Source organism: Emys orbicularis, chromosome 13 (genome assembly GCF_028017835.1).
Source record: "Emys orbicularis isolate rEmyOrb1 chromosome 13, rEmyOrb1.hap1, whole genome shotgun sequence".
In the NCBI taxonomy this organism is placed as follows: Eukaryota; Metazoa; Chordata; order Testudines; family Emydidae; genus Emys; species Emys orbicularis.
In genome coordinates, this window is record NC_088695.1 from 12751218 (window position 1) to 12771569 (window position 20352).

General features: G+C 45.8%; 1 protein-coding gene across 1 annotated transcript; it reads right to left on the bottom strand.

Annotated features, from left to right (window-relative positions):
• Positions 1 to 670: 670 nt before the first annotated feature.
• Positions 671 to 12756, bottom strand: LOC135887435 (olfactory receptor 14A16-like). The gene is made up of 4 exons (XM_065415198.1): positions 11970 to 12756; positions 9475 to 9572; positions 2712 to 2768; positions 671 to 889 (listed from the first exon to the last, which is right to left on the bottom strand). Exons 1-4 carry the CDS (start codon positions 12754 to 12756, stop codon positions 671 to 673), a joined length of 1161 nt encoding a protein of 386 aa, XP_065271270.1.
• Positions 12757 to 20352: the final 7596 nt, after the last annotated feature.

The window sequence follows — 20352 nt, forward strand, 5'->3', positions numbered from 1 at the left end:
ACAAACTCAATGCAAATGTAATTGCTTTGGGTCTGATTTGCCACTGAGTTTCTATAGCATTATGCCCATGTAGGTCCAATGGGCCAGAATCATCTGGTGTAAATCAGTTGATGGAGCTATGTGGATTTACACCACCCTTGAATTTCAAAGGAGCTACAATGGTCCTAAAACTGGTGTAGTGGATTACAAGTAATCAAGACCTATAGGATGTCTGAAAATCAAGCTAAGTTGTCACAATGTTGGTGTCACTAGGCATAGCTACCAGGTAACTTGGGAGAGTGGAAGGCTAAAAGAGCCGATGAAGCTCTTCTGCTCTGGGCCTACCTGAACCACAGTGACTCCATCTTGTGCACTCTCACCTACTTCTGTGTTAACTGCTTACATGCTGAAGCAGAAATGTAAGGGTCAGCTTTTCTAGCAGGCAGCTGCTGTAAACGGGCCTTGCAAGGCCAAAAGATAAGCAGACGAATGGGAATTTTAATAATTGTAACTGCTCGAGGTGGGAGGGGTAAGAGGGAGTAACAGAACAAAGGCTTACACAGAAACAGCTTGGAATATAAAAGGGAAAATTTTATTTGTATGTGCTGCACTGGATTTGAGACATGCTGGTCTCCTAGTGCCATTTCAGAGCTCTGAAATAAACTTGGCTTGCTTTCTCCCCTCGGTGTCTTTATTGGTGCCAAGCACACCGGGCAACGAACCCCTGTTTGCCATTTCGAGGCCCGGTTCTGGGCAGGCAACAGTTTTGGCGCCCAACGTGGGGCTCGAGACTGAAATTTAGCCTTGCCCGGATCCCTCCTGGTGGCCGACAGATTATAGCGATGACTGACGGCCAGCGCACACCGGTGACTTCATCGGGGGCCTCGGCGGAGACGTGGTTTGCTCGACCCTGGAGGGCACAACGGTGCAACGCACACAGACAGTGGAGAAGCAGCTGCGGGCGACGGTGGGGAACCGGTCCCGTGGATAGGGCGACGGTGCAGAACCGGACCCTTGGATAAGGTAGGGACAGTCCAGTGGGGACTTTATCTGTTGTGACCTGGGGACGCCCTGTGTCTACCTGTTTTGACCTGGGGACGCCCAGAGTCTCCCTCAGTATGGGGCAGGAACAGAGTACAGCCGGCATGGTACAGTGTACACCCTTAGCATGCATTCTGGGGAACTGGGAAGTGTCTGGATCTGACCAGTTGATTAAAAGTAAATCGAAAAGGTTCTGTACAGTTGATTGGCCTCAGTATCAGCTAGAGTGCCAAGAAAGGTGGCCACCGGGAGGATCACTCAATTACAATATGAATTACTTATATATGTATTTGTTAAGGACTAACAATATGCTTGGTGCTGTGCACAACTAAATTACCAATATATGAATCACTGGAAAAACAACTCAAAAACAGCAACAAGCCAGATGCCTACAGATCTCTGCATGGAATGATCACATTTGCAAACTCCTCACCACAGTGACATGTGCAAAGCTAAGGCAGACTTCTCACCAAATACAGAATTGGGGATCACAAACTAGAAGTGGAAACTGGGAGGCACAAAAAAGTTTAAACACAGAGATTAGTGATGAAAAATTGGGGAAGGGGCGATTGGATTGACCCAAAACAAAACAAAACAAAAATCCTTTTTTTTTCAGTGAAATGAAAAAGTCAAAAACATTCATTTTAGGTTCCTTTGTAAGTTAGAAAAAGCCGAAAAAGGGAGAAGGAAAAAGCACAGAATGAGTTAACAGGAAAATATAGCTAGCAGCTCAGTCATGCTGGCCTTCTCCAAGGACATTGTTTGCAGCCAAGACTTGGCTGACAACCAAGAGAAAGGGGGGCCTAAATGTGCCCAAGCAACTATGAGATCAGCAAAATACTGCCAGGCATAATGAGGACAACAGAAGGGTTAAGAGGCAGCTTTGCTGGACAGTATTGGCTCAAGGATTTAAAAATTCCCCCACTATGTTTGGACAGGCTCTGGCCAGAGACTTGGAGGAGTGGGATAATGAAGACAAAGCCCTCCTACTGCAATATGTAGATGTTTTGCTAATTGCTGCTGTGGGTCTAATTCCTTGTCTTAAAGCTACTGTGAATCTCCTGAATTGTATTGGACTCTGAGGATACAGGGTAGTGGACTGTGGGCTAAACCTCTGTATGAATGTGTTAAGGGAGCGGATCATGACCCCTTTCACTGGTCCCCAGAAGCGGACAGGGCATTTCAGTTACTAGGTGCCTGGAAATGTCCTGTGGCATATTTTTCTAAGCAACTGGATCAAGTTTCAAAGGGATAGCCAGCCTCTTTGAGGGCGGTCGCAGCCACTGCCCTAGTGCTTGGGGAAGCTGAAAAACTGACACTGGGAGAAACTGTGCAAGTGTATGTTCCCCATATGGTCCGAACCTTGCTGGATACTAAGGGTGGTCTTTGGCTCACACAGGCTCAGGTTGCTCGGTACCAGGCGAAGCTGTTAGAGAATCCTGAAGTCACCCTGCAGATCTGTCCCTCCCTTAATCCAGCTACCCTGCTACCAGAGACAGAAAAGCAGGAACATGACTGTCTAGAAATCATAGATGTTCAGTATTCTAGCCGCCCAGATCTAAAAGATCAGCCACTCCCAAATGCTGATTTGGAATGGTATACACATGGAAGTAGTACTGTGGTGGATGGGCAAAGGAGGGCGGGTTATGCTATTGTCTCTCTTCATGATACCATGGAAAATGAGAGTTTACCTGCGGGAACATCTGCCCAGCTTGCTGAACTAGTGGCCCTGACTCGTGCACTCGAGCCTGCAAAAGACAAACGGGTTAATATCTTTACTGATTCAAAGTATGCTTTTGGGGTATTGCATGCTCATGCTGGTTTGTGGAAGCAAAGGGGAATGCTAACAGCCCAAGGCTCTCCGGTTAAGCATGGGTCTCAAATTCTCCGGCTGTTAGAAGTGGTACAACTCCCCTCAGCAGTAGCAGTGGTACATTGCAAAGCTCATCAGGAGGAAGATCAAGATGTAACCAAGGGCAATGCCAGAGCAGACAGGGAAGCTAAGCGTGTTGCTACCCTGAAATCACCAACTGAGGAGAATGCCCAAATGCATGCCCTTATCCCATCAGTAGGTGAGCTTGCAGCCCCTCAGTACTCCCATGATGACAGAAACCTGGCTGACAGTCTCAGTCTCCAGGAAAAGGAGGGATGGCTTTATTCCACAGAGGGAAAAATCCTCCTGCCCAAGGGCCTGATCCGACCGGTGTTGCAGAAACTGCATCAAAACACACACGCAGGCAGAGAGGCTCTTATCCAGCTTATGAATAAATATTTTCTAACCTCTAGACTTAAACCCCTAGCATCACAGGTACAAGCTGAATGTTTAATCTGCAAAAAGAACAACCCTCGACCAGGAGTAGCAGTGTTACCAGCCACTCTGGAACCTACCCCAGGCCCAGGATTGGTGTGGCAAATAGACTTTACTGAGTTTCCCAGGACCCAAGGATACAGGTACCTCCTCGTCTTGGTGGATCGATTCAGTGGATGGCCTGAAGCCTTCCCATGTCGTAACAACACTGCCAAGACAGTGGCTCTTAAGTTTGTCAAGGAGATCATTCCTCGCTTCGGCCTCCCCCAATGGATGGAATCTGATAATGGAACACACTTCACATCTCAAGTGGTTCAAAAGATATCAAGTGCTCTGCAAATCCCCTGGAAGCTCCACACACCATGGCGACCACAAGCCAGTGGAGTAGTGGAACGCACAAATCAGACGCTCAAGCGACACCTCTCAAAGGTCTGTCAGGAGGCCTCTCTTGGGTGGCCTGATGCTTTGCCCCTTGTGTTACTATGCATTCGTGCTCTCCCCAAGGGTAGATTAGGGCTTAGTCCCTTCGAGATTATGTTTGGAAGGGCATGGCCTCTGAATGGTACCCCGGTTCTGGCAGGGGAGTGGGAGATGGGGTATGGTTTCTTGTCTCAGTACATGTGCTCTCTGTCTGCTGTTCTTTCTTCTCTTCACAGGTACACCAAAGATTCACAGCCTCTTCTGCTGGATACCCTGGGTCCACGCCCTGCAGCCTGATGACTCCGTTCTCGTGTGGACCTGGAAGGACGAGCCTCTCCAAGAGAAGTGGAAAGGGACCCCACATCGTCCTGCTTGTCTCCCACACAGCGGCAAAGGTCGAAGGACCCAAGAACTGGATTCATCACTCTCGACTGAAAGCAGTACCCGCTCCTGAACAGTGGACTGTCCAGCCTGCTGAGAAAACTGCTAACGACGATTTGGAACTTAAGCTGTTATTCAAAAGACAGTAAGGGTCATTGGGAATGCTTTGTGATCTCTCTGAACAGCCACAGCATACTCCCCGCGAGAACCCTGAGCATTGGTTTTATCTATTCACAGAAGGCCAACCTGGCCTATGTATTTGGTCTTGTTATTTTTTGACTTGTTTAGTGTCAATAATTCTTAATCTTCTGGGCATTTGTGTTGTTGTAATCACAATATGGATTCAGGTTTAGGGTCTCTCACAGCATTTCTTTTTATCACCGAGGCAATTCTTCTGTTACCTACTGTTTCATCCACATCGCATGCAGGATGGGGAGCCATCCCTGCAGATATGGCTACCAATACCTATGAGGCCCTGAAAATTGCCTTTGCCCGTGAGTTCAATCTCTCCAACTGTTGGATATGTGCCCAGACTCCCCACCATTCGGCTGGATTGCCCTGGAGAGTAGTTCCTCAAAATTGGTCAGACTATTGTCAAAGGTGGATGGTTACCGGCAGTAGCACCTCTGACAATTTGAGTTTACTATCTAACTGTACTGCGGAAGCTCCTTATGGCCTACACAATGGCTCTTGAAATTCTCACTATAGTAGCACTCTTAAGCCCCAGCCTATTCGTTTATGTTCTCCACCCACTGGTCTCATATGTTATCAGCAAGCCAGTAGAAGTAATCATACCTGGTTTGCAGGCATTAGTAGGTGTAGATTTTATATTGGTCCTGGTATAAGTCTCACTGTTCCTTTACTAAATGCCACTGGTTGGCAAACCGGCGCTGCATTCTTTGCCCTTTCCCACAAGCCACCCTACGGGACCTACAAGGTACCAATGGAAAGGCTAGTTATGGTGAAGCATTCTGGGTTTGTGGTAATAGTGCCTATAAATGGCTCCCTCATGGTTGGCATGGTAGCTGTTACAAAGGCTATCTTGCTCCTCCCCTCTGTGTTCTACCAAGGCTTCCTCAGGTCGCCCTAGGTACTATTGGTCCCTGAGAGCTTCCATTGAACCTATCGAAGAAGGAGACAGGTTTGGGATGATATCCCTCCCTACCTATGGGGTGGGACGGCTAACCCAACTCTACAGAAGACTGTCTAAATTTCTCACTCAGTTTGCCAATGATACCCTGGCCATAGAGAAATGCATAAGTGCTGAGCTGTACCAGCTTCGACTGCTGGCTTTGCAGAACCGTCAGGCTCTAGATTATGTGTTAGCCTCACGGGGCGATGTATGTGCCCTTATTGGAGAAGAATGTTGTACCTATGTCCCAGAGTTTTCACAGGATATTAACAAGCATATCTTGTCAGCCAAACAGGCCTTAAATCAGTGGAAGGCCCAGGAAGGGGATCCCACTATTTTGGATTCCCTTTGGGGTTGGCTACTTGGTTTAGGGGAACTAGGGGGTATAAGGGGAAGTATTGTTCACATCTTGCTCACAGGTGTTGTAATATGTTTTGTCTTTTTCCTTTTGCTCACTTGCTGTAAAGTGCTCATATGTAAGATTTGTACCTCCCCCTTCCCAGAGGTTCCTTTATATTCTCTTATTAATAATCCTGATTGTATGGAGCTTAATCGCATTTTGTCTTTAGAGTATGAGAAAACTCTGACAAAGATTTGTTGAGTGTTCTCAAAGGAGGGATTGTTGGTGTCACTAGGCATAGCTACCAGGTAACTTGGGAGAGTGGAAGGCTAAAGAGCCGATGAAGCTCTTCTGCTCTGGGCCTACCTGAACCACAGTGACTCCATCTTGTGCACTCTCACCTACTTCTGTGCTAACTGCTTACATGCTGAAGCAGAAATGTAAGGGTCAGCTTTTCTAGCAGGCAGCTGCTGTAAACAGGCCTTGCAAGGCCAAAAGATAAGCAGACGAATGGGAATTTTTCTAATTGTAACTGCTCGAGGTGGGAGGGGTAAGAGGGAATAACAGAACAAAGGCTTACACAGAAACAGCTTGGAATATAAAAGGGAAAATTTTATTTGTATGTGCTGCACTGGATTTGAGACATGCTGGTCTCCTAGTGCCATTTCAGAGCTCTGAAATAAACTTGGCTTGCTTTCTCCCCTCGGCGTCTTTATTGGTGCCAAGCACACCGGGCAACGAACCCCTGTTTGCCATCTCGAGGCCCGGTTCTGGGCAGGCAACAACAAGTTGGTCATCCAAAATTGGAGGCACTCAATATCTGTGGTAATTTGGGTCAGGGCTCATAAAGCATGGATTTCACAATGCATAGTAACTAATATATAGTAAAGGGAAATTACCACTGACCTGAATAGAAAAGGATGTGAATCAAACCCTGGATTGCAAAAAGCCCAAGATATGATATGTTTGAAATGATTCCTAATTCATTTTGTCCCAGTCTATACCCGAGATCCTACCACCCCCATATTTGAGGTGTCTGAAATTCAAATCCAACTGAAGATCAAAATTTTGCAACTGCCCTCTATCTTCAAATGACTGAAAAAGCAGCAATTTTGTTATGGAAAAATGACCTGCTAATATGGACATTCTTATTACTTATATATGTATTTGTTAAGGACTAACAATATGCTTGGTGCTGTGCACAACTAAATTACCAATATATGAATCACTGGAAAAACAACTCAAAAACAGCAACAAGCCAGATGCCTACAGATCTCTGCATGGAATGATCACATTTGCAAACTCCTCACCACAGTGACATGTGCAAAGCTAAGGCAGACTTCTCACCAAATACAGAATTGGGGATCACAAACTAGAAGTGGAAACTGGGAGGCACAAAAAAGTTTAAACACAGAGATTAGTGATGAAAAATTGGGGGAGGGGCGATTGGATTGACCCAAAACAAAACAAAAAAAAATCCATTTTTTTTCAGTGAAATGAAAAAGTCAAAAACTTTCATTTTAGGTCAAACAAAAAATTTAGTTTCACCCAAAATGAAACATTTCATTTCATTTTTGAGGAGTCTTCTTTACTGTTTTAAAAACACAAATTGGAAGTAAAATTTGAAATTAAAAGTTTTTCCAAATTGAAAAATCAAAATGTTTCATTTAGAAAATGTCAAAACAAAATGTTTTCAATTTTTCAGGATTTTTTTCAGCTACAAAAATTTGCTGAACTCAACATGAATTCATTAACTGTTTTGCTTGACCTGAATACACAGTTTTTAATGGGAAGAAGTTCCATCTGAAAAAAATTCACCCAGGTCTTGCAGTGATTATGCAGCCAATGTGACAGAGGAAAGATTGTGATGGAGAGACACTTTCATCTCCAATGCACCAAATATGAGAAAGAGCAAGAGATTCTGCAAACTATCAAGAACTATAAAAGATATCCTATCAAAAGCAAGGTGGAAAAAGTGTTCCCAAACTCTGGGAGAAAGGCAGAGACAATATCATGCCACCTACCCAACGAGCCGTGGGTCCGGAGCAGATGATTATGAGAAAGGGACACAGCGGATCATACTCCAAATCAAAGCTAATATGAAGATTTTTTCCCCCTGTGGAAAATTTAGATAAAAACAAAGACACTTTTATTACAGAATAAGAGCATCCACACCAGGAGTTAATCAGGAAGAACTGTTCCAGAATAACCCTCTCCGTACACAACTGTGTAAATCTTTATGGGAGTGGGTAAATGAATAATCCCAGTAAAGGCTTCTTGTGGCAGTAAGCACTGCCCTCTGAAGTAAGGGATCGCAGGACTTGCTGCTCAAATGCTCCTAGAAGTAATTGGCATTAAACAGTTAGAAGAAGAGCATGAACTTAAAATTGGAGAGTTTTGCACTTACTGAAATTCGGGAGCGTTTCTGTACAGTCCTCACCAACTAGCTACACCAAGGACCACTTCCTCATGCACATCTGGAACAGAGGGTGGTGATCTCTTCACACACTCCAAAGGATGCATTGCTTCATCAGGCACGATGGCAGTTTTTATTATTTATCTGCACTGTCCCCTTTGGGAGCTGATCTCCCGACCATTCCGTAGTCTGAATAACTCCATGATGATGATAATGATTTGTAATGCAGTAGCACCTAAGAGCTCCAATCATGGACCAAGCCCCCATTGTGCTAGGCACTGTATAAACACATAACAAAAAGACAGTCACTTTCCCAAAGACCTTACAACCTAATGCTTTGATTCAGTATGCAAGGGAACTCTCACAACAGAGCATGTGTATACTACTATATATTATTAATTCAAATTGTTTTTAATCATTAACTATTACTGATTGCCACAAAATGAATGAGATCAGAACTCAGTTAGTTTTCTGGGAAGTGCTAGTGATGAGATAAGAACAGACCCAAAACCCCATTGCTGGACAGTTTGGAGATTTGAAGATAAGTTTGTTTGATTTTTCTTGGCCCTTATTTAACATACTGTAGAACAGTAAATTGAATCCTTTGTTCCTGATTTACATTAGCGTAAGATGAAGGGCCCCAAGATTAGTGTCCCATTGTGCTAGGCACTGTACAGACACCCTGGAAGAGACACTTGCAGTCCTCAAAGTTTTAAAATCTAAAGATGCAAGACAGACAAAAGTGGAGTGGGGGGAGGGGAGGTGGAGAAACAGATCAGTCGCTGGATAGATGAGTGTGTATGGGGATAGATAGATAGATAGATAATCCATGAACATTTTGTTCCGATTTTTCTGTTCATGATTGCCTATATCCAGATTAGAGGTGGTCAGATCATGCTGATACAGCAGAGCTGAAGCTATCTGTAGGAATGTGTCAATTCAGTCAAAACATTAAATGGAAACCAGGCTGGGAGGCAGGCTGTCTGGCCAGCATGTCTCCCCTGCCGTCCTGCCAGTCCATCTGCCAGCCAGCTAGCCATCAGGCGGGGTCCCCAGGCCCCACAGCAGCCTACCTGGCTGGCTGCCAGGTTCCCAGGCTCACAGTTCCTCAGAAGCTCACCTGTTAGGGAGCTTGATAGATGGGTCCTCCAGGCTCCACAGATCACCAGGCAGCTGCCTCCCCGGACTGCCCAACACTCCAGCTACCTGGGATTTGGGTAGCCCAGGGAGGCAGCTGCCTGGGAAAAGCTGATCAGCAATTTTTCAAGGAAACTGTTTGTTCTGTAGGGATGGGCCGTGGGCCAAAACCAGAATCTCAGATCCTACGCCCCCTCACCCCCCCTTCATTAGTTTTATTAGCATGTGCCCCTGTAGCAGAGAGGGAATATTAACCTATACACATATGTTAAGAAGAAAATCTTCTCTTGGTGAAAAATATCTAAAATTTTGTCTAAAACTTCTTTTATTTCCTTGTTTCTCAGATTGTAAATGAGCAGATTTATTACTGGGGACACTGCAGAATATAACACAGTGGCCAGGATGCAGGGAAGACTTAGTATAAAATATCATTTCCTCGGTGAACTCGAGAGCCGTGAAGAGATGCTGTAACAAGGGCGTTTCGGAGGGAGCAGCTGCAGACTCCATGCTTGGAGGAAGCGGGACTTGGAGAATGGTGTGTTTGTTCTGTCTCTGGGTTCGCTGGTTGACTGTTTGTTTGTTCTCTGTGTACAGGTTGAGTAGCTGGCTCATGGGCCCCTGAATAAGCAGGATGCCTTGCTGAAGGCCACAAGACTCTAACCCTTGGAGCTTTGATCAGCTCAATAGGAACTGGAAAAGGTTGAGAGAAGGGCAACCAAGATGATCCAGAGTGTGGAACAGCTTCCAAACAAGGAGAGACAAAAAAAGTTGAGGGCTGTTCAGCTTAGAAAAGAGATGACTAACGGGGGATAGGATAGATGTCTATAAGATTATGAATGGTATGGGAAAAGGGGAACATTATATATAGAAACAAATGGAAGAAAAGGAAAGTTGATATAGATGAATATAAATCAGAAGTTAGGAATTGCAGAAAATTGATAAGGGAAGTGAAGGGACACAAGGAGAAATCTATGGCTAGTAGAGGTGAAGACATTAAGATGGAGTTTTTTAAATATATTAGGCATAGGGCTCTGCCCCCTTGACCCTGTGCCCCACGTGGAGTGTCAGTGGCGGGGGGGGCCCTCAAAGAGAGGATGGGACAGTGGCATGGGACCCCTGCTCCCTCCCGGAAGATGCAGTAGGTGACTCACCCCTACCTCTTGGGATCAGCATGGTGCCCACATAGAGGCAGGGGGCAGTCGTGGTCCCCCCAGTCCTTACCTCCCTTCCCCCTGCACACAGAGCCCCCTGCTGGGGCAGAGTTGGTGGGGTCCTCCAGAGCAGTGAGGCGGGAGTTCAAACCACATGGAGTTACCTGGGGCAGTTCCCCTCTCCCAGAACCATTGTCTTATGCCATCTGCAGACTCAGACAGATGCTGCTGCAGCTGCTGCACTGGGTGCAGGTCTCCTCACACCCAAACTGTTGTTCCAGTCTGTGGGTGGTGCAGCATCTGGTGCTGGCCCCAGTCAGGCCAAGGGCACTGGCCTCTGGCAATTCCTACGTTCCTGTGGAAAATAGGCGATTTCGGCCTGAAAAAAATGTGAAAGATGTAAGGGCTTGAACAAAACTGAATCCTCCATCAGGCCCTAAATAAGTTATTCCTTATGAATTATCCATTCAGTCTCAGTTATTATCCCCTAGGTTACAGGTGTGGAAACTGAGGCACAGACAGTTGAGAACAATTAGTTGCTTAGCGCTCCTGACATCCTCTCTCTAGACACTGCTGCCTGGCTGTCTTCATTATCGTTTAGTCTGGGATGTTCAAGGGAGTGTAAGGGAGTGAGGCACCCATGCTTCAATCCCTGCGGCTCCTTTGCAAATCCCAGGCTTCTGTTTTTTTCTCCTGCAATTCAAGAGAAGTGCAGGGCTTGGAAATTAGCAAGGCCCAGGATTAGAAAGGGGTTTATGTACCTAAAGATGGCAATAGGTGCCTATTGGGATCCACAATATCTCCTAAGCAGGTTAGGCACCGAACTCCCATTAACATTCAAAGGGAATTAGCCACCTAGCTCACTAAGGCTCATTCATAAATCCCCTAGGCATCTGCTACCATCTTTAGGTGCCTAAACCACTTGGTAATCCTGGTCCACAGATAACACAGAAGCTGGGCTAGATTCAGTAAACCCTGGGGGAGAGTCTAGGGCCTGTGCTATTCAGGGGGTCAGCCTAGAGGATTAGAATGACCTCTTTTGGCTCTACAATCTATGAATCTATGTACTATAGCTTGTGGGCCTCCGCTTTTGAGCTATTCAGGGATCCAGGGAGTGAGTCCCTCAAGCTCTTAGAAAATAGACATGGCTAAATCACCTTCCCGCAGCATTGGTCCTTTAGTGCCAGCGATGCTCAACGCCAGCTCCACACAGCTCCTCTGCAGAAAGGAACATATTTGAATCTAGTTCTGTCAGTTCAGTCTCAGAATGGAGGGTGAAAGGCCTCTTATATAGTTGTGTGTTTGTCTTCTAGATACTACTAGATCGATAGATAGATTCTGACCAAAGAATCCTGGGGCTGGACGACTGAGTGCATTATGTGTTGTAAAAAATCCTCAGACATTGGTACAGTAAATTTACTAATTCAATTTAATATGTTTAAGGATTAACATCCAGGGGAAATTTAAGAACACAACAAAGAAACACAATCAGAATTCTTTTACATTTTTACTATCAATTTACTCATCTACAGTTAGTCAGAATATAACAAAAACATAAAATTTTTAAAATTTCTCCTACAGAAAAATACAACTTTTCATCAAAAACCTCCTGGTTTTCTTCTCAAAATGAGCACTTTTAAGCTAAAAGTTTTCAGTTGCCTAACTAGAGATTGGTTTCAGGTAGGCAAAGATGCAAGTGAAAACAAATAAAGAGACCACAATGAGGTGAGGAAGACAGGTGGAGAAGGCTTTATGGCGTCCTTGCTCAGAGGGGATTCTCAGCACTGTTTTGAAGAACTGAACATAAGAAAAAGTTATTAAAACAAAGCAGCTTAAGCCTAAGCATGCACTAAAGGTGAGAACCTGAACTTCACTGAGGTATGAGTCAGAGCAGGTGAGCTTTAGTAGCTTGGGTATTTCACAGAAGAACTGATCCACCATGTTGCCTCCACAGAAGGTTAATGCAAACGTGTTCCCGGTGTGCAGTGCAGAATTGAGACTACCACTGATCCAGGCACTTGCTGCCATTTGGACACAAGCTCTGCTGTTCATCACTCTCTCATAGTGCGGTGGTTGGCAGATGGTAACATATCGGTCGTATGCCATGACAGTAAGAAGGAATAAAGGTGCTCTTATCAAGAAGACAAGGAAAAAAACCTGGGTGACACATCCAGCATAGGAAATTGACCTAGTGTGGGTTAGGGAATTAGCCATTGATTTGGGGATGTTGACAGAGATGGAGCCAAGGTCTAGGACAGACAGATTCATCAAGAAGAAGTATATGGGAGTGTGAAGGTGGTGGTCAAGTGCTATGGCTGTGATGATAAGAAGATTCTCCAGCAGTGCTGCCAGGTAAATTACTAAGAACAGTATGAAATATACAATCTGCACTTCTGGAACATCAGAGAATCCCAGGAGAAGGAATGCGGTCACGGTGGTTCGGTTGGACATTTTCTTTCTCAGTACATTATGAACTGCCTGTAGAGGGTAGGACAATGGTCAGGATTAGACTAGTAAAATATCTCTCCTTTTGTGTAAACCACCATAATTTCCTTGAGTTAAGATCACATCCTTATCTTGTGAAGATTGATGTAATCTGGGAATGGGGGTGAGGGAATCAGCCCCATTGACTCCAGTGTAGTTACTCTTGATTTACATTAGGCTGAGTGAGAGAGAGGAGAATAAGTCCCATTGACTACAATGGAGTTACTCCAGATTTACACTGGCTGAGTGAGAGCATCATCAGGCCCATTGACTGAATGGGATTATAATCAAGACCAATTACTTTTTAAATCTTTGTATAACTTTTTCATTCAAAGATGTATAAAGTTAGGTAAATCTTATCTTCATTTTACAGAAGGGAAACTGCAGACCAGATAGCTAGATTCTGCTGGCAGGCACACCAGTGTAAATCTGGAGTAATTTCATTGAAAGCAGTGGAATTACTCTGCATTCACACTGCTGTAAATGGGAGTAGCATCTCCCTCAGAGGTGAAAGGGCTCACTCATGGTCACATGATGACCCAGCTATAGAGTCAGGAACACAAGCCAGGAAGAGTCCTGAAACCCAGTTGGCTGTTCTAGTCATGACCCATCACTCACAACCAAAAACAGAATAAAAGAACCCCAGAGTTCTGACTGGTCTCCCACTTCTCTAACCTGCTAGACCCCACTCCTCTCCCAGAGCTGGGACTAGAACCCAGGAGTCCTGGTGCTGTACCCGTCCCTAATTACTAGATCACACTCTCAGGTGAGAGTTGGGAATAGAACCCAAGAACCTTGACTCCAACCCCCATAATCACTACACCATACTGTATCTCTGTTTAAAAATGTGGCAACACTGGACAGAACTTTTATTAGCAGTAATAGCATTTGTAGTAGAACTGCTGCACGATCAAGATCCAGTGACAATCAGGACACCATGTAGCTGGGCTCTTTTTATTTGTGCTGCATTTCACTACCATTGAGCCCAATGATGGTCTGTCTTGAGTAAGAACTGCAGGATTTAGCATCATTGTTTTTTTCCATAAGAAATTAAAAATTGCATTGACTAGGAAGAAGATAAATGACATTTGGATCTCATGCAGAAGGACTAATGATTTCTCATTCTGGAACACTCAAATTTAGGGTCAATCAATGCATACATGTCAAAGTCATTAGGGTGCACAAAGTTATTATTTGGCATTTGGGTACTGATTGATGTTATTCTAGGTGCGTTGATAACGCTACCTCTTATTAATGTTGCCTGACACTTCCCATTACAAGGCCCTATTTTCTGTTGCTTATAATTTTACCAAACTTCAACCATTGGGGCTGGTATTTTCTATGCCAGGTGTCTGCCTCAAAACAGTTGAGACATTTCCAAGTATGAACAAGGGAAAATATATTGTTTTGCTCATGTTAAGCTTTAGTGAGACTATGCTTTGGAGCAGGGACTTGACATTTGGCATGAGGAGTCATTTTATAAAATAAAATATTTATTCATAAAAAATATATAAACTAAAATAAAATGATCTAAAACAACATAAAAATATAGTCAACATTGAAACAAAATGCTTCAATTTTATTGAAATATAATGTTCCAATTGACCCCCAAATTTAAAACAAAAATTCATGGAAAATTTTGAAATTCAATTTTTCATTACAATTTAAATGACAATAAAAGTTGAAATCACAGCCTATCCCATGATATGGAAATGCGGGTTCTTGCCCAGCCCTTTCATGAAACACTCATATATTATAGTGATGAGCACCATAGAAAAGCCCAAGATATGATGGATTATTTTGTCTTCAGAGCAGGGTAGAAGAATGTGCAGTGAATAAGGCCTGGGAGCACACAGTGAAGAATGAGGAGAAAACAAAGTACTGAATAGTTGCTCACTAAGTCCATCCTATGCACTGAATGAGCCAGGGGTCCAGTGGAAAAAGGAATATATGATTGTGTAATTAAAGACTGCATTATAATTTCATTGAAGATAAACCAAACTAGATCTAATTGGTGGACAATATAATGAGCGGATGGGCTAATCCGCCCATCACCCCTTTTTGTGGTACTTAAAATGATGGAGAGGATTAAACAGGGAGCAGACTCCTGTGAGATTCTCAGATGAAAACTCGACTGGCTTCCCCTTCACTCTGCTACTTTGATAGGAAATTCATGCAAAAATAAAGTAAAATTAGTTTACACAAAAGGCTGCATTTTCATGGAGTTTGTGCATAAAAATCTTGCTTAGTGCCATTAAAAACACATTTTTAGAGAAAGTCACAACCTTCAGTGGACCTCAGTGGGGTTCAGCTGGTGACAGACAGGTTGTGGGGAATGACTAGAGAAGTTTTTCCATCATGGTGTATTTAGATAGAGACAAACTTGTGTAGAGACTCAAATCTCTTGCACCTCAAACTATAACCATAGTCATGAGATGAAAAAATTTAATTTCACCCCAAGGGGGCGCTGTCCATGATCCCAAGCCTACTAGCATGAGGATGGAGAACACTGGACATAACCCCTTCCCCCTTTTTTCCTGTCATCAGGCCACACAGCAGTTAGGTGGCAGAGCTAGATAACAAATCCATTTTTCCAGTGCCTGATTCACCAGAACTTCCTGCCTCAGCCTGGCAAGGAAAGAGATAAGGGCAGTTATGCTGGCTTAATTCTGCTGACAGCTGCACAGGGTTACTGAAGAGAACTTTGCATGTCCTGTACTGAAGGATTGATCTGAGAGAGGATATGACAAAAGAGCAGCTACATTGCATAATGCTGCCTAGATGTCAGCAGAAACTTTGGGGCGGAAAAAGGGCAGCTGTACTACATGAATCCCTCTACATGGCTGCAGAAAATAAGGGATAAGAAAGAGGGCAGCTATAGGGCTAGATTCTGAGTCCTAGTAAACTCATAGCCCTATTTACTTTAATGGGGCTACACCAATTTGAATCAGCTGGGGATTTGGCCCATTGACGCCAATGGAGCAACATCAATTTACATCAGATGAGCATGTTGTCCATTGCCTCCAATGGAGCTACATTGGTTTACACCAGCTGGAGATTGGGCCCATTGATGCCAATGGAGTTCCATCAATGTAAATCAGCTGGCAATCTGGTCCACTGTCATCGCTCCGAAAGGTAAACTAGTGCTTCATCACCATGTGCAAGATTTCTTCCCCTCCTACCCCCCCCCCCCACACACGCCTCCAAGAGACTCATTAGGCTGTTTCACTAAATGCAATTACATTTGGGAAAAACAAGTCAAATGGCACTAGACATTGTTAAAAACAAAGCTTCGGAGACACAAAAGCTTAATGGTGAAGGGTTGACATAAGACTGTATCAAAAAAAATTGGGACTTGATTGTACTTATTAAAAACTTTGAACTGGACTGGGAATAACAATCTTCCACACAGTTTTGCAATTAGAAAGAAGTGGATAGTCTTATTTCCCCCCTCCCCCCAAACACCAGTATAATTCAAGTCAATGTGGGAGAGCTTTCCTCAGAAAACTTACTGATGGAAATGCTAACTTCTGGGAACCAGACGTGGACAATATACAGTGATGCAGAAATTCAATGGTTATATAGACTCTGCTAGAAAGTTTACATTAACTGATGTGTGTATACACACAAATGTGCCTGTGTACCCATCTGCACAAACCACTGTCCTCTTCTGCATGGTTTTAGATCTTCTAAAGCCTGCTCTTTTTTACACTTTGTAGAACTGATTTTCTCGAGCTCAGTTAATGGCCAGTACTTATAAATCCATGATAACCTTAGTGTGTGGCAACCAGGAAGGCTGGGATTTGTAAAGGAAGCTAAGGGAATGAAGCACCCAAATCACATTTGGATATGGGTGCCTAGATCCCTTAGGGTCCTTCAAGAATCCCAGTCAAAGTTCATATTTGGTCAAGGATTAGTTCCGATATTAGCTCCTCAACTACACAGTCCCATGATATTTAGGATTGAGAAGAAAATAATTCTTCACAGCTGTTTTACCCTCCCTCAAGCCTTGAATACTTCATCACGCACAAAGTTGTATACCTGAGTGTTCTAACTTTTTGGGAGGGATGCCATGGTGGTAAAGGTAGGGGGCAGGGGTGGCCGGGGGGGCCTTGCGAGAGCTATAGCCACCCCAAAATTTGCCTTAGCCACCCCGTAGCTGCCGCTGCTCTCCAACCACCCAGCTCTGAATGCAGAGTGGCGGCTGCTGGCCACGCGCCCAGCTCTGAAGGCAGCTGTGGCTGTTCACGAGTAAGCCCAGGCAGAGGGCCGGGAGGCATCAGAGCAGCCCCCAGTCCAGGGTAGGTGGAGGGCCCAGGGCTCCCCACAATGGGCTGGACTGACCAGCCTGGGCTCCTGTGCCCTGTCCCCCATGGTCACTGCTCCTGAGGGCTCTGACGGCCTCAGATCTGGGTCCCCCTGCCTGGGCAGCTGTTACAGGCTGCAACAGTTGAAGGGGAGCTGAAGAGCAGCCACAGCCCTGGGCAGGGGTGGTGCCAGCCTCTTCCTGGTGGAAGGGCTGAGATGGGTTAGACAGAAAATAGTGGGGCCTGTACCTCCCACTTGCCACGAGGCCCCACCCCTCTCTGTGGCCCCACCCTGTGCTCCTCCTCAGGTAAGTGCCAGTCCCACCTCCTCCTCCTCCCCCCAGACCCCGCCCCCTGGCCAGAGGCTGGAAGCCAGACCTGGGCAGTGCAGGTTGGCTGGTGCGCTGGCTGGTGCCATGGTGCAGGCTGCCATAACACTCCCCCGTCTCCTGCTGCTGTTTGTGCCCATGGCCCCTGGGCCAGGGGAAGCTTGCGGGGGCTATTTTCCTTACCTCCTCCCATAGCCACCACCGCTCTCCAGACACCCAGCTCTGAAGGCAGAGTGGAGAGAGCAGGGGGCCCCAAAGCAACCCCCGGTCCATGTCTCCACCCACCGGCGCTGCCCAGGGCAGGGGGAGGGTCCAGGGCTCCCACAGCGGCATGGACTGACCCGCTCCTGGGCCCTGCACCCCCCATGTTCGCTGCTCCTCAAGGGCTCTGCCAGCCTGAGTGCCGGGTCCCCCCACCCGGGCGGCTGTTATGGGATGCAACAGTCGAAGGATGGCGGGGAGCTGAGCAGCAGCCACTGCCCTGGGGCCCCAGGCACCAGCAGGAGGAGGAGACGGGAGAGCGCCGCGGTCACCGGCACCGTGACACCAGCCAATACAGCAGCCTCCCCGCACTGCCTGGCTCTGGTTTCTGGCCTCCAACCTGGCCAGAGGGCAAGAGGCTCAGTGTGGGGAGAGGAGGAGATAGGGCCGGTAATGATGAGGGGGCACAGCCCCCTCTCACAATTTTGTGTTTTGCCCACCTCACCTCCCACCGGCAAGAGGCTGGCACGGTCGTTGTGCTTATCTAAATCTGATCACTTCCCCTATTCTGCTGAGAGAGACCTGAACAGGCAGGGCAGGGTGCTCCTTAGTCATTGTCAGACAGCCCCTCCATCGCCATCACTGCTGTATTCCTACACTCACATTTCTGCTCCCTTTCCACCCAGTGGTCAGTTCAGATCATAGCCTCTTTGCAGGTGTAATTCCAGTGTCAGACACTAGGTTTGCTGCATGGGCAAGTTCACCTCCTCTCAGTGTGTGCAGGCTCTCATTCATGAGACAGCCCTGCCTCTCCCTAAGGTACTTACCTGCGCACCATCTGTGTAGTATGTGGGTGACCCACAGTCTTTAGTGTATTTCTCCTCACAATACCCCCAGGGGGTGGGGAACATCTGTTATCTCCATTATACAGCTGGGGAACTGAGGCCCAGAGATCACCTTGGTCAAACAGGCAGTCTTTGGTGGAGGCAGAACAGGAATACAGGGCTCCCAAGGGCTGAAATACCTCCCTAAGCACTACACCATCCATCCGCTCTTCCCCCTACATTCCTTCCAGCTTCCTACTAGTCCCCGCAACTCCTCTCTTCAACATAGTCCCTCATTAATTTTGTCTTTCTATTTAGCCAGTCTCTGATAACACATCCTCTCAGCCACAATAACGTTCAGCAAGCCTGTGCCAAATTGATATGGATAGTTGTACTATTGTCTGCAAGTACTACAGCTTGTACCCCTCCAGGACCTGGGATAGAACCCAGGAGTCATGACTCCCAACATTCCTCTGATGTCTAGCAAATAATTGTGTATCTCACTGGCACAATGTGTCTCCTCCCTTTCTAGTGGTTTACATCTCTCTTCAGACCTGTGCATGTGTGAGAATAGATCAAAAGGGGGATCTGTGTTGTTGGTTGTCATATTTCATAGAATCATAGAATATCAGGGTTGGAAGGGACCTCAGGAGGTCATCTAGTCCAACCCCCTTCTCAGAGCAGGACCAATTCCCAACTAAATCATCCCAGTGAGGGCTTTGTCAAGCCTGACCTTAAAACCTCTAAGGAAGGAGATTCCACCACCTCCCTAGGTAACCCATTCCAGTGCTTCACCACCCTTCTAGTGAAAAAGCTTTTCCTAATATCCAACCTAAACCTCCACCACTGCAACTTAAGACCATTACTCCTTCTTCTGTTATCTGGTACCACTGAGAACAGTCTAGATCCATCCTCTTTGGAACACCCTTTTAGGTAGTTGAAAGCAGCTATCACATCCCCCCTCATTCTTCTCTTCTGCAGACTAAACAATCCCAGCTCCCTATGCCTCTCCTCATAAGTCATGCGCTCCAGCCCCCACTGTGTGAATCAAATTGCCAGAGTGGCATATTTAGCTCAGTTACAAAGCAGGTTTCATAGTTAAAATGTTTCCATGAGCTTTTATTTGGGCTTTCCTGTGTCCACTCCCCACCCCCACCAAGACTGGCATTCTCAAAGAGCATCAAGGAGTTAGGCATCCAGATTTAACTTACTTTTCATGGTGGTTAGGTGCCTAATTCCTTGAGGCCGATTTGAAAATCCTGATTGAAATGTCTAATTTGCAAACTCTGGACCAAGTAGACAATATTTCACAGAAATCTTACTGTCCAATTACTATGCTCCCCACTTTGAGAGCCCAGCCCATCATACTTGACCAATGTGGACAACCCTTACTGGGGCATGTTGTCTCACGGAAGGGGGCGGGACTGCTCACATAAGAGAGGATTATTCATCTGCTTTGGGACAGCAGGATGAGGCCCTTGCTAGTTACAGCAGGACCTCTCAGTCACGCAACTCAATCATCTCTCAGAGAGGAGAGAACTCCTATGAGCTAAGCAGGCTGATTGCATCAGGACTGGTTTTCGTGCTGTCTGTGTTGCAAACAGCAGGAACTCCCCAGAGTCAGCCAATGGAAAACCCCACTCAGAAGTGGCATCAGGGGAGACACAACCTTCTCCTGAAAAGGATACAAATACTAAACTGAAGGTAGGACAAGAAGGAATCAGTTCTAATTGCATCAAGGCAGATTTAGGTTAGATATTAGGAAAAACTTTCTAACTCTAAGGGTAGTTAAGCACTGGAACAGGTTACCAAGAGAGGTTGTGAAATCCTCATTTTCAGAGGTTTTTAAGGACAGGGTAGGCATGATCTAGGTTTACTTGTTCCTGCCTCAGCATCGGGGGC